The sequence below is a fragment of the Micrasema longulum genome, unplaced genomic scaffold (genome assembly GCF_059751315.1).
Source record: "Micrasema longulum isolate JH-2025_06_02 unplaced genomic scaffold, ASM5975131v1 h1tg000205l, whole genome shotgun sequence".
Taxonomy (NCBI): domain Eukaryota; kingdom Metazoa; phylum Arthropoda; class Insecta; order Trichoptera; family Brachycentridae; genus Micrasema; species Micrasema longulum.
Genome location: NW_028277410.1, coordinates 407,243 through 420,073, shown reverse-complemented (window position 1 = coordinate 420,073; position 12,831 = coordinate 407,243). Strand labels below are relative to the sequence as shown.

Here is a 12,831-nt window from a genome sequence, read left to right as displayed (position 1 = left end):
CAATATTGATAATTTTACGTGGGTAATTTATTATAAATGTTAAATTCATAATTAAGTACATTTAATACGCACACAATCCGAAGAAAGCCTCAATCTAGAGGCTTGTCAGCAGGTGGGAAAGATGGGATATGGAAGGAGGTTATGAAAAATAAACAACAATACCCAACTTATTGAGAAAAAAAATCTTTCTTAAATTTGCAGCTTCACAGTTAGCCTTCTAACCAACTTTTTATATTTTTTATATGGGAGTTGCCTTATTATTTACCTTGCTTATAATATACAAGGTTTACATTTCAAAAAGTGGATTTTTCTGCAATTAAATTATCTTTAAATTTATCTAAACTTTTGGGATCAGGAGGAATATACTAATTTGGGCCAATCAAGAACTTCTCAGCATTTGCTCACCTCCTCTAGTGGAACGGAAGGCTTGTTGACTACTGCCAACAGGCCGGCTTCTCCTGAAGAGTTTAAAGTGGTTTCCTCTCCTCTAACCAACTGCGTCATCTGTGCATCTGTGACAAATTTCATTAAAATGTATTTTAACCCATTGCAACACAAAGCCAGCGATTCGCCGGCCAAGGTCAATTTGTCACTGACTCACAAAGCCGGCGATTCGCCGGTTTGTCTTTGAAGTGATTTTTTTAGATTAAAACTGAATGATAATAACTTTATTCATAAAAATGACATGAATAAGTTTATTTCGGTTACTGATTTCACAATAAAATGTAATAATCACAATTTATTTCACATTATTTATTACAAAATATTAATTTAGTCTTAATGTTATTGTAATAAAAAAATGTGTCAAAATTAAATAGTGTGTTGCATGAACAAATTATCTTCATTAGTGGTGCAATGGGTTAAATTAAAAAAAAAAAAAATTGAAAAACATTTTTTATTTCTGGGTTAAATTTATTTTTATTATTTGTTATAGACAAATTACTCCGAGTATCTGCCGATCCCCATAGCAAAACTTCACTCCTTCATAATCCACTTGAGGTTCCTGCGAGATCTGTACCTCAAGAACACTTGGAATAGTTCTGTAGAACTCACTTCTGCCCTCAACTCTCTGCTGTCCAATACTCTCTCTAGAGTTTCGGATAACACCTATTCTAGGTGAGACAGTATTTTTATTTTATTAGTTAAATATTCATTATCACTTTACTTATCTTTTTTCATAGTTTCATTTTCACAAATAAATACAAAACATACAGGTGACCGGAGAAGTGATGTCCAAAGGTAAAATGTAGGTGCCTCATATTGAATGGTATCCGAATCACTATGTTCCGCGATTTTGAGAAGTTTTCGAGTTATGAATACAAAATCATATCGATGATAAATACGACACATAAAAATATGATTTTTTTTAGGTTTACTTTGATAGTCTCTTAACTCAGAGTAAGTAATTCACTAAAGAAGCCTTTAAGCTCTAATGCAAAAGCGTTACAAATTTTTGGTTTGGTTTTAGTTTGGTTTTTAGTTTAACAACAAACGTGTAATGGACGATTTCGGTTTACCCTTGAAATTTTATACCCGAGTACCTACAGCCCGTTGTTTTGCTGTAATCTGTACCTAACTTCGTGATCAATAATCATTGAATGGTTTTTCTCCATATTAGGACTCTATTAGGTTATTACTCTAAGCTATTAACAAATATATATATATATATATATTTAAAATCTGAAATTCCTCATTATACCTTGATAAGGAGTATGCATAGCTCCAATAAGTGGTTAAAAATAAAGTTTTTTTTTTATTAATAAATATTTATTTATTAAAATACATATTAAGTTTTACATTGGAATAACATGTGAGGCTTCACTTTACAATGAGGAAGTTCAGTGTCTTTTTATTATTTTTTTATTTGTCAATAGAATATTAAACTAAGCCAAATATTTTTATTTTTTATTTTCATGTATCGTATTATTGGCGCTATGATTTTTTAAAGTTTTGTATTTCTGGAATAACTCCGCGTGTGACGTCAGAGGTTGTTCTCTTGACAGTTCTTCCAATTGGTTCGTTTACGGTGACCAAACCGGATATACTTCAAAGCTCTCATATCATTGGATGGTCCATTTGGACCAGTGGCGTCATTCAAAGTAGTGCGTTTTATTCAAATATTTTTTATTCTTTTTTTTGTACACTTTCAAGAAATTTGCCATACAATTTAATGCTCTAATTTTTACCGCGCGCAAGAAAACATTTTTTGTATCCAATTTCCCTTAGGGCTGAAGTTCCTCATTTTAATAATTTATGGTTGTTGGCAACACAATAATTTTAATACAACTCTCAGCCACACCTGCCTAGATTCTTATTGTGTGTTTATTGACTTCAGGCGATCTCCCTACGATCAATCTCTATGGTGGAAAATATACTTCCTTCTCTCCGAGATTGGGGTTACGAATTTGGACTCTGCGATGAAATACTTACTTGAAAACACCGAGGATATATGCTTTGAACTCGTTCTTAAGGTAAATTTATTTATTAATTTTAATACACTCATAAAATATTGTAACGACTTCTCACCGAGGTGTCCCGTGGCAAGAAGAGTACATAGAGAAATTTTACATGCAAATTTAAATGTCAAATTTTGGAAAAAATGAGATAAGGTTTCTTTTATTAATTTATACAGGGTGTTCTTTAAACCCTGTCACATCCGAAACCACGATGATCAGTATGGGCAAGAAGACATATTAGCATATTAAAAAAAATATTTAGAACGAACAATTTTTTTTAAAAGAAAATATTAAAAAAAACAAATGGTTGCGTACTTCTGCAGGGGGGTAGCGAGGAGGGCGCCACCGCGTGGTTGACGGTATATCAAACTCCCCCTCCCCCCTCCTCGTTTCTCCCCTGCAGAAGTAAGCAACAATTTGTTTTTCAAATATTTTCTTTAAAAAAAAATTGTTCATTCTAAATATTTTTTTTTTTGCACAAAGTCAAACTTGGTTAAGATAACCAGACAGCGGAGTTACCAAGAAGAATAGGGCTAAGTTGGGCTTTCGGCAAAATAAAATATACTTTTGAAAATAAAGAAGTCCCTATATGCTTAAAAAGACAAGTATATGAATCGTGCATATTGCCGGTGACAACATACGGACTAGAAACCATGTCTGTAACACAAAAAAGTAGCCAGAAATTAAAATGCACGCAACGATCCATGGAAAGGCAGATTCTCGGTGTATGTCTAAGAGATAGAGTAAGAAATAAGGCGCCGAACCGGAGTTGTGGATATCATGGATCGTGCAGCGAAATTGAAATGGCAGCGGGCAGGACACTCGGCGAGACAAAATGAAGGCAGGTGGACATCCAGAATAATAAAGTGGAGACCATGGGCAAACACAAGAAGTGTTGGAAGGCCACAGAAAAGATGGGTCGACGACATTGCCTCTATTGCCGGTAAAACGTGGATGATGAAAGCGGGTGATAGGAAGGAATGGAGACGTTTGGAAGAGGCCTTTATCCAGCAGTGGAGAGAATAAGGCTGAAGAAGAAGAAAAATAAGTTTTAGATAGAATCCCTGCTATTAAATATGTATACTTATTTTATGCAATAAATTTATAAAATAAAAAATATTTAAAAATAACAAAAGTAACATGTATACAGAATTTATGTTTTATAAAAAAAAAAAATTATGAAAATGATTCATTTGATATTTTTACCTTATGTTATTTTCTAGGGTGTTTGTAATGCCATATTAGCTGGAGGAAGCGTATCACGAGAACACAAAGAACTGGCAATGGAGAGTATCAAAACTAGTCCGCAACTTTGCCCAAAGCTCTGGCCTCTTCTATTTGTGCTCATTTATTCAGGTAATCTATTTCTTTTATTTTATTTATTTCCTCTAGTTAGTTAATATTACATCATATACTAATTTATATATCTACATTATTACAATAAACATAACATTCTTTCTGGGGATTCGGCACTTGGCTCACATATACCAGGACCCTATCCTATTCATACTCATGATAATTTAAATAGACACGCTAGTTGTTGATATTTCTTTATTTAGCCATTTAATAAAACCGGTAAGTTCGGAACATAAGTGAAATATTTGGGTTAATCACAAGAATGCAAATATATTATTTTTTTATATTTAACAAAAAAGTAGCCCAATGAGGAAGTTTAGTGCTACGGGAAATTGGATATAAAAAAATGATTTCTCACACGCGGTTAAAATTAGAACATTGAATTGTATTGTGAAGTTTTTCAAAAATGTATGAAAAAGTTATTAAAAAGATTTGAATAAAAATGGACTACTTTGAACTGCGTCATAAATTCAGCAGAACTCACTACAGAGAATTTGTGACATCGCAGGCGGAGTTATTTCAAAATTACAAAACTTTTAAAATCAAAGCGCTGATAATATCTGTACCTCAGAGGCAGACGGATGCAAATCCAGAATTTGATGAAATGACATTTCGATTCTCGTATCCAGTTTATGATCATGTCCATTGATCTTTAAGAAATGAAAGTCTTATAATGAAAGAACCAATGTATTAAGATACTGAAAATACAAATTTATGTTCTGAATTATTAGAAATCACTTAAAGAAAGTAGATTCTTTAGGCCGTTGTTCAACATTTGACATTTGGATTTGTATCCATCTGCCTCTGAGGTACAGATATTATATATAAGAATATAAAAATAAAATTGGCTTAGTTTGATACAGTAATTTTTTTTTAAAACCACTGAACTTCATCATTGAGCTAAATTCTTCGAGAATGAGCATTAGGGTCTGACTGTATGCTTTATCTGCTCAAACACTAATACAATGCAATCTTGAAATTATTTTTCCTTTTTAGGCGATATACCAAGCAGCGATGACCTACTGGAGCCCGACCAGCTCTTGAAATATACCCAGTTGGTGACCTGCTTCCAGAGAACTTCGCTCACTTCCCCATCCTGCTTCCAGCACTGCCCCTCCGTGTCCCGTGCTCTGATGCTGTTCATAAAGGACTTCCTAACTCCGCACGCCGTCGTCAACAATGTGACTCTTAAATTCCTCGATTGCTGCAGGTGAGGTGGCCGTTACGATTGAATTGTTTTTAAATTATTGCCTGAGTTAATTACCGTCTCTTGGCTTCAATTAGTATGGCATCCAATTTCCTTGCTTTTATTTATATATATTTATACATAGAAAATTATTATAAAGGAAAGTAGAATGACAGAATGGCATTTAGTAGACTTGGCGGGAGTGGAAGGGGGAGAGAGGTGTTTATAATTGAATTTGATTCAGTAATCGTTTGAAAGAAGACAACTTGTTATCAAAGAAATCGAGACTGGTATGTTTGTCAGCAGACATAAGAATTCTGGGCATAGGGAAATGAAAACCATAGTTAGTTCTATGGTTATCGGTATGAAAGAGTAAGTTTTGTCTGAGGTTTCTAGTTGGGATATTTAATTTTATTGAGCCCAGTAGTTCAGGCGCATCAAATAGTGAGTTGAGAATTTTAAATATGACTAGAAGGTTGTACTTATTTTTACGGTCTTAAAGAGAAGATATATTTAAGGTAGTTTCTAACTCATTATACGTATATTGGTCTCTGGATAAGCCCAACCTCCAGTTTATCTTTCTTAAAAATCGATGTTGAACTGATTCAATATTTTTTATGTGAATATCATAATATGGAGACCAGATAACAGAGGAATACTCTAGGTGCCGGCAAACTAGGGAACAGAAGAGAGTTTTAAGGGTATTGATATTTTTGAAGTCAGTTGTGCTTCTGTTAATAAATCCAAGGAGTTTTAAGGATTTATTGATAACATATTCAATATGAATTGTAAAAGAAAGTTTAGTGTCAAGTATAATACGTAAATCTCATTTACTAGACACAGATGACAATATGTCGTCGTTCAGTGAGTAGTCGTATATGTTTGAATTTTCCAGACAAAAAAATCTCATAACCTTGCACCGCATTTTGAACCATTCTTAATACTTTTAAACGTTTGGCAACTTTTGTGTGACCAATTCCTAATGAATCTGCAAGTTCATCACTGTTTTGGTGCACCAGAGCGTTCTGTATCTTCAACATTAAAATAATTATTTTTAAAGTGTTGAAACTGCTAAAAAGATCGAAATCTCTGTTAAAAAATCTCTGCATGTTGTTTCCGACAGAGCGGGGTCGCCGTAAGTCTCGGTAAAAATTTCCGCAGATTAAAAAAAAAAGGTAATGCAGTAAAATTCCCTGCAAATAATATGTTTTTGGCATTAATTCGACATGTTTAACGCAACGAAAAAATATGTTGTTTACACTTTGTAGGAATAACATATACTGTCATTTCAAGTCTAATGACGTAGCTTCACTATGAAGTTGGCTGTAGCATTGCCCGGTGCTAAAAGGCTAAGATAACACCATTTGTCGGGAAACAGAGAGAACTTTTATTAAAATCACGAAGGAACTGATAAAAGGGTACTCGCAAAGTTTTGCTTTTGACCTAAGTAATGCTCAGCCGAAATCAAGTGAGGGTTATCACTAGAGCCCGCCCAGGGCACTGCAGAGTGAACAAACACCTTGCTAGAATGAACCTTTCCGAAACTTCCAGATGTAGGTTCTGCAGTGCAGATGAGGAAACACCTATACACATTCTATGTGAATGTGATGCTTTAAATCATAAAAGGAGCCTCATCCTCGGGGTACCACTGGTTAAACCTGAAGATGTTAAAGAGCTCGCCCCCTACCTAATAGCCCGATACTTTACGGATCTGGGCTTGGAGGGGGAGATTTAGAAAAATGTAAACTCTCGCCTTCCACACAGTAGCCAGGCTCTTTATAGACCTGAGCTTGGAGGGCGAGGACTATTCACGGGGACCCGTCACAATAGATCTTCGCAGGTCGCAGTGACGTCAGGAGCTCGCATAGCACTGACCCCTACCACTAAAAATAGGAATAAGAATTATTAAAATCAAAGGAATGTTTATGTCATTATAATTATCTTGATTATTAGACTGAATGTAAGATTGTAGTAAATGGAGATAGTTTGAAACAGGTCGAAGAATTTGTATATCTGGGTAGTATGTTTACTAGAGATGGAAATATGGACAAGGATATTGAAAGGAGGGTTAGTGCCGGTAACAGAGTTAATGGTGCCTTAAAGTCTGTCGTAGCAAATAAGTGTCTATCGCAAGAGGCTAAATTAGCAGTTCATAATGGAGTTCTGGTACCAACCCTAATGTATGGAAGCGAAGCATGGAGTTGGAAAAAAAGGGACGAAAGTAGACTGAATGCTGTTGAAATGCGATCCCTCAGGCGAATGTGCGGAAAAACAATGTATGATAGGTGCCCTAATGTCGAAATTAGAGCAGAATGCAAGGCTGAGTTAAGCATTATCGACAAAATTAAGAAAGGTCTTTTGCGATGGTTCGGTCATGTGGAGCAAATGAATGATGAAAGAACGGCTAAAAAGATTTATGATGCGAATGTGTCTGGTTGTAGAAGTCGAGGAAGGCCGAGAAAGACATGGCATGATCAAGTACAACAAATTCTTGAAAGTGGTCATGTGAAAAGTCGGAATAATCGACGTGCGTGCATGAGAAGATGTATGAATGTGAAGGAAGCAAAGGAAGTGTGCCAGGACAGAGTGGTGTGGCGTTCTATCCTCTCTGCCTACCCCTCCGGGGAAATGGCGTGATGGTTAGTTAGTTAGTTAGTTAGTATTAGACTTTTTCACGATTTTTACCTGCTGTGAGATGTGAGCACATTTTGTCTCTGTATCAAAACTTTTAATATTTTCTAGTTGGGCTGACTCCAGCTGTATGGACAGGGCTGGCTCTAATGACAAGAAGTATGATCTTCACGCTACTCCGTATCTGGCCGAATTGATGGCTGAAATTGTCTTTGACGTAAGTTTAAAAACAAACCATACCGGTTGTTTAAAAATTGCCAGTATATTTAGGAAGACAAAACATCATTTCCACTATATTTTTAAATAATAATTTTTTTGATGGTTTGATTATCGTCAGTTACAATAAAAAACCTAAGATTATTTTTTCAATTGGTCTGAGTGTTGTGGTGTATTTTCATAACCTCCTTGAATATACCCCCTTTCTCACCTGCTGAGAAGCTTCTCAAATAGTTTTTTTTTTTTAAAGTTAATGTTTTATTTATTATAATTTTTTCTTTGCATTTTTCAATAGATACACATAAGTTACAAATACAAAATTCACTATTACATAAATACAAAAAAAATCCAACAAAGGCATGGCCTGTGTGTGGGTATACTTTTTATTTTAAATTTCAATAAAGTCTACTGGAAGAATACTAAAGATATCACAAAAAACAAGTATTATACTGTGGAACTGTACGACCGACATTGGTGTTCTGTAGTCAAGTTTACATTTATTTTAATGTTTATAATAATATAAGTTATATTTCCATAGTTTTAATAATATAAGGTGTGTACCATTACTTATTTTACATTATATGTATATCAACAATATTTTGAGTTTGTCCAAATTTTTGTAGACAAGGACTGGATTCAACTCCCTGAGGAGCTGTTTATATTAACATATTACAACAGAGATAAAGAACATTTAAGAGAAGATAATATAGAAGTCTAGGCATCTACAGGGCTTATGACCTGTCAATGGTTGGTTTAAGTGGCCACTTTACACACTGTAACATTCACCATTCTGCCCATATTCGAACATCTATATTCCTTCAATTCTTTCATCTGTTGATGTTTGTGAAGTTAAAGAGCTAAAACCTTTATTTATGCGGGTGAGATTCGTCTAATTGAATTATTTCACCTACATACTAGGCAACGCCTGAAAATGTTATTTTTTCAATTTCTATACTTCTTCATGGACCAGGTGGATTTATCAACAATACTTTGAGTTTGTCCAAATTTTTGTAGACAAGGACTGGATTCAACTCTCTAAGGAGCTGTTTATATTAACATATTACAACAACTTAAACCAGCCATTGACAGGTCATAGGCCCTGTAGATGCCTGGACTTCTATATTACCTTCTCTTAAATGTTCTTCATCTCTGTTGTAACCGTGTGATTGTACCCGTGGACTTCATACTGAACTCTCTAAGGAGCTGTTTATATTAACATATTACAACAACTTAAACCAGCCATTGACAGGTCATAGGCCCTGTAGATGCCTAGACTTCTATATTACCTTCTCTTAAATGTTCTTCATCTCTGTTGTAACCGTGTGGTTGTACCCGTGGACTTCATACTGGGAATGCTTGGCTACAATAGTTAACAATGCAACACTGTACGAATATACAAGTTTTACACACATATATGTTATTTGAAGTCCTAACAGAAAACGTCAAAACATCAATTTTGACCATTTGTGGATTTGAGGTGACGGTATGTATCTTATGATTTAATAATTGTCTGTTGGCTTTTAGGTGTTCGAAACTTCTATCGAGCGATCTCAACTTCCAATCCTAAGCGGCTGGTTGTTTGACATCCTTCTTCACGTACTGCAGGGCCGAGTTCCACCCCGGTTGACTCCCCACATTCTGATGTGTCTGGTTATAAGCTCTAGCGACAATCCTTCCATCAGGGTCATGTCTCCCGCCGTCTTTCACACCCTGAGGGCCGGCTTCTACTCTTCGGAAGACGCTACAGACAGCCCCGTTTCCGTTTCATCACAGAGGGAATCAGACAGCAATCTCGAAAGTGCGTTGTTGCAGAATTTTACCACTAAATTAGTGCCTAGGTTGGGTTTCAGCGATCGTAGATTGCTGTGCTTAGGAGCGGTACATTCCGGATTTACGAAAATGCAAATCGATAAGCTAAAAGCAGTATGTTACCGCGACGAAAGCTTAAGTGACTTGTTAGCATGCTTAGAATCTATATCATAGAGAATAAATTTACTGTTTTTATTATTTTTGTCCGTACCTATGGCAGTTATTTTAAAAATCGCGTCTTGAAAACATGAAAGTTTTAGGAGAGCTCATTAAAGACTTGTCAATCTTTGTCAAGATATCTGACATGTCGTCACCTGAGAGTTCCACCTGCCAAAAATAAAAAGCTGAGATTACAAGTGTAAATGAATAATTCTTCGATGAACAATTGTACATATTTTGAATGATCAGATGGAACTAAATTGTTTATTGTGTATGCAGATAATTAGTAGAATTCCATATTAAAATTTGGTAAGGTATCCAAAATATACACTTTTATTGGATTTAATTCTACTTTAATTTTTTTAAAACAAATGTGACGCGTTGATTCTTATTGATTTTTAATTAGATTTCTTTTCTTGGGCTACATAAAAATCCTCAATTTTTGTTAAATACCGCCATAAAATATTAGCACTATTTTTATTTATTTATTATATATACGGCCTAAGCCGATTACAACAGTTACATGAAGAAACATAAATGCGAGAAACTGAACAAAAAGAACATAAAACTATGTAGCAAAGACAAACGAGGGCAATACAATAATGGTGTACAATATATTCATAAAAACGAAAGACATAAGACTTCGAGCTAAACCATGCCAATCCAACTTCATCCCACACTGTTTTAGTCGCGAAGAGATCTGTAAAAAGCCGGAAGATCTATCCCGAAGAATTCCAAGTCCTTTGATAAATTGACTAATCTACACATTCTGGACATTGGGACATAACAACCAATGTTGTTCTTAGAAGATTGAATAAATATCAGATTTTGACTTCTGGTGACATGGTTAGGAATATAAAAAGAAATTGATTGCAACAGAGATGGGACATCACTTATGGCATTAAGTATTTTGAAAATGCATATAAGGTCCATCTCAGTTCTACGTCTGTCCAATGAAGGCAGATATACTATTATACACCTTTATCATTAAACAGCAATTATTGTTAGTATATAAGGAATCTTTGTAAATATTTAAGTTAGTTTGACAATGTCCTAACAAGACAAAACGCGTCACATATATTTATAAAAAAAAAAGTTAAATTAAATCCAATAAAAGTGTTTTATTTTGGATACCTTACCAAATTTTAATGAACTAAATTGTATTCGTAACATTCAAATGACTATACTTCTATGAGCTTTTTAAACACCAGGTGAAAAGGCCTGAGAACGCAGTAACGCGACACATCACCAACAACCGAAAAGCTAAATTCTGACTCTTCGTCCGGCGCTGATTTCAGTTGTTTCAACATTTAACGTAAATTTAATTTAAAAACAAACAAACAAACCATCACGCCGTTTCTCCGTAGGGGTAGGCAGAGAGGATAGAACGCCATAACACTATCTTGGCATACAGACCTCGTTTCCTCTACATTCATACATCTTCTCATGCACGCACGTCGATTATTCCTACTTTTGACATGTGCATCTTCAAGTATTTGACGGACTTAATCGTGCCATATCTTTCTCGGTCTTTCTCGTTTTCTGCATCCATCAACATTTGCATCGTAGATCCTTTTAGCCGTTCTTTCGCTGTCCATTCGCTCTACATTTCCAAACCAACGCAGCACCCCTTTCTTGATTCTGTCAATAATGCATGTCTCAGCCTTACACACTTCACGGATCTCGACATTTGTGCACCTATCATACACCGTTTTACCACACATTCGCCTGAGGGATCGCATTTCGACAGCATTCAACCTACTTTCATCATCATTTTTCCAATTCCATACTTCGCTCTTATACATTAGAGTTGGAACTAGAACTCCTTTGTGAACTGCTAGTTTAGCCTCCTGCGATAAACATTTGTTTGCCAAAGTAGATTTTAGTGCACCGTTCACCCTGTTCCCGGCACTCACCCTCCTTTCAATATCTTTCTCGGCCTTTCCGTCCCTAGTAAACATACTTCCCAGGTACACAAATTCTTCTACCTGATTCAGAATATCTCCGTTCACGCTGATCTCACATTTAGTTATATTTTCATCCCTTTCAAAAACCATCACTTTCGATTTATCAACATTCATAAGCAAATCGCTTTTCTCGCATACATCGTAGACTTTTGTTACCAAGAATTGAAGGTCTTCTTTGCTGCTAGCAAGAAGCACGGCATCATATATCACAATTAGGTTCAGCCAGTATTGTCGGCATCCATTGCATTGTATATTTATTTTGTCACAGTCAATAAGGTTAATAATAAACTCCTCATAAACATGTAAGTTAAATCTGCCATTTATACACGCTCATCCCATTCAACAAAATTTTCGGGTATGTCAAAATCCCATGTAATCATTCTTTAAACAAAAACAGTTTCACTACACTTCGATATATTTTTATTAGTTTTACATATAAATTAGACCATAAGGAACTGCAACCCCATAGGAAATTGGATATAAATAATGTTTTCTTATGTGCAGTAAAAATTAGAGCATTAAATTGTTTGACAAAGTTTCTTGAAAATGTACAAAAAATATATTTTAGTAAAACAAATTACTTTGAACGACGTCACTAGTTCATATGAATCAACCAATGATAAGAGAGCTGTGAAAGGTTTCTGGTTTACTCACTGTCAACGGACCAATCGGCAGAACTGACCGAGAAGCAGCGGAAGAGAACTTGGACGTCACACGTGGAATGATTTCAGAAATACAAAACTATCATAGTGCTGATAATATGATACATAAGATTTAAAAAATGTGTTTTTTAGCTTAGCTTAGTACAATAATAATAAAAAACACCGAACTTCCCCATTGGAAATTTTTTTCCTACTTGTAAGTATAATTTTAGTGGCAAATATTTTTTTTTTAAATTTATAATTTTGAATTCCTGCGAAAACGGTCATTGCATTGACCACGCCCCTAATATGTAACGATTCATGTTAATTTCGAACATTGTAACTGCTTAAATTTTTATAGAACATCGTCATGAATCTTGATGTCACATTTAAACATAAATTAAATATAA

At 34.9% G+C, this 12,831-nt stretch overlaps 1 protein-coding gene across 1 annotated transcript in view; it reads left to right on the top strand.

Annotated features, from left to right (window-relative positions):
• The window catches only part of htt (huntingtin), a 56,646-nt gene extending 45,967 nt beyond the window's left edge, over positions 1 to 10,679 (top strand). The window contains exons 23-28 of the mRNA XM_088243321.1: positions 935 to 1,116; positions 2,336 to 2,471; positions 3,680 to 3,812; positions 4,809 to 5,022; positions 7,741 to 7,846; positions 9,370 to 10,679. Coding sequence (XP_088099447.1) covers positions 935 to 1,116; positions 2,336 to 2,471; positions 3,680 to 3,812; positions 4,809 to 5,022; positions 7,741 to 7,846; positions 9,370 to 9,828 — 1,230 coding nt within the window. The 3' untranslated portion in view covers positions 9,829 to 10,679. The remainder of the gene's footprint in view (positions 1 to 934; positions 1,117 to 2,335; positions 2,472 to 3,679; positions 3,813 to 4,808; positions 5,023 to 7,740; positions 7,847 to 9,369) is intronic.
• The last annotated feature ends 2,152 nt before the right edge of the window (positions 10,680 to 12,831 follow it).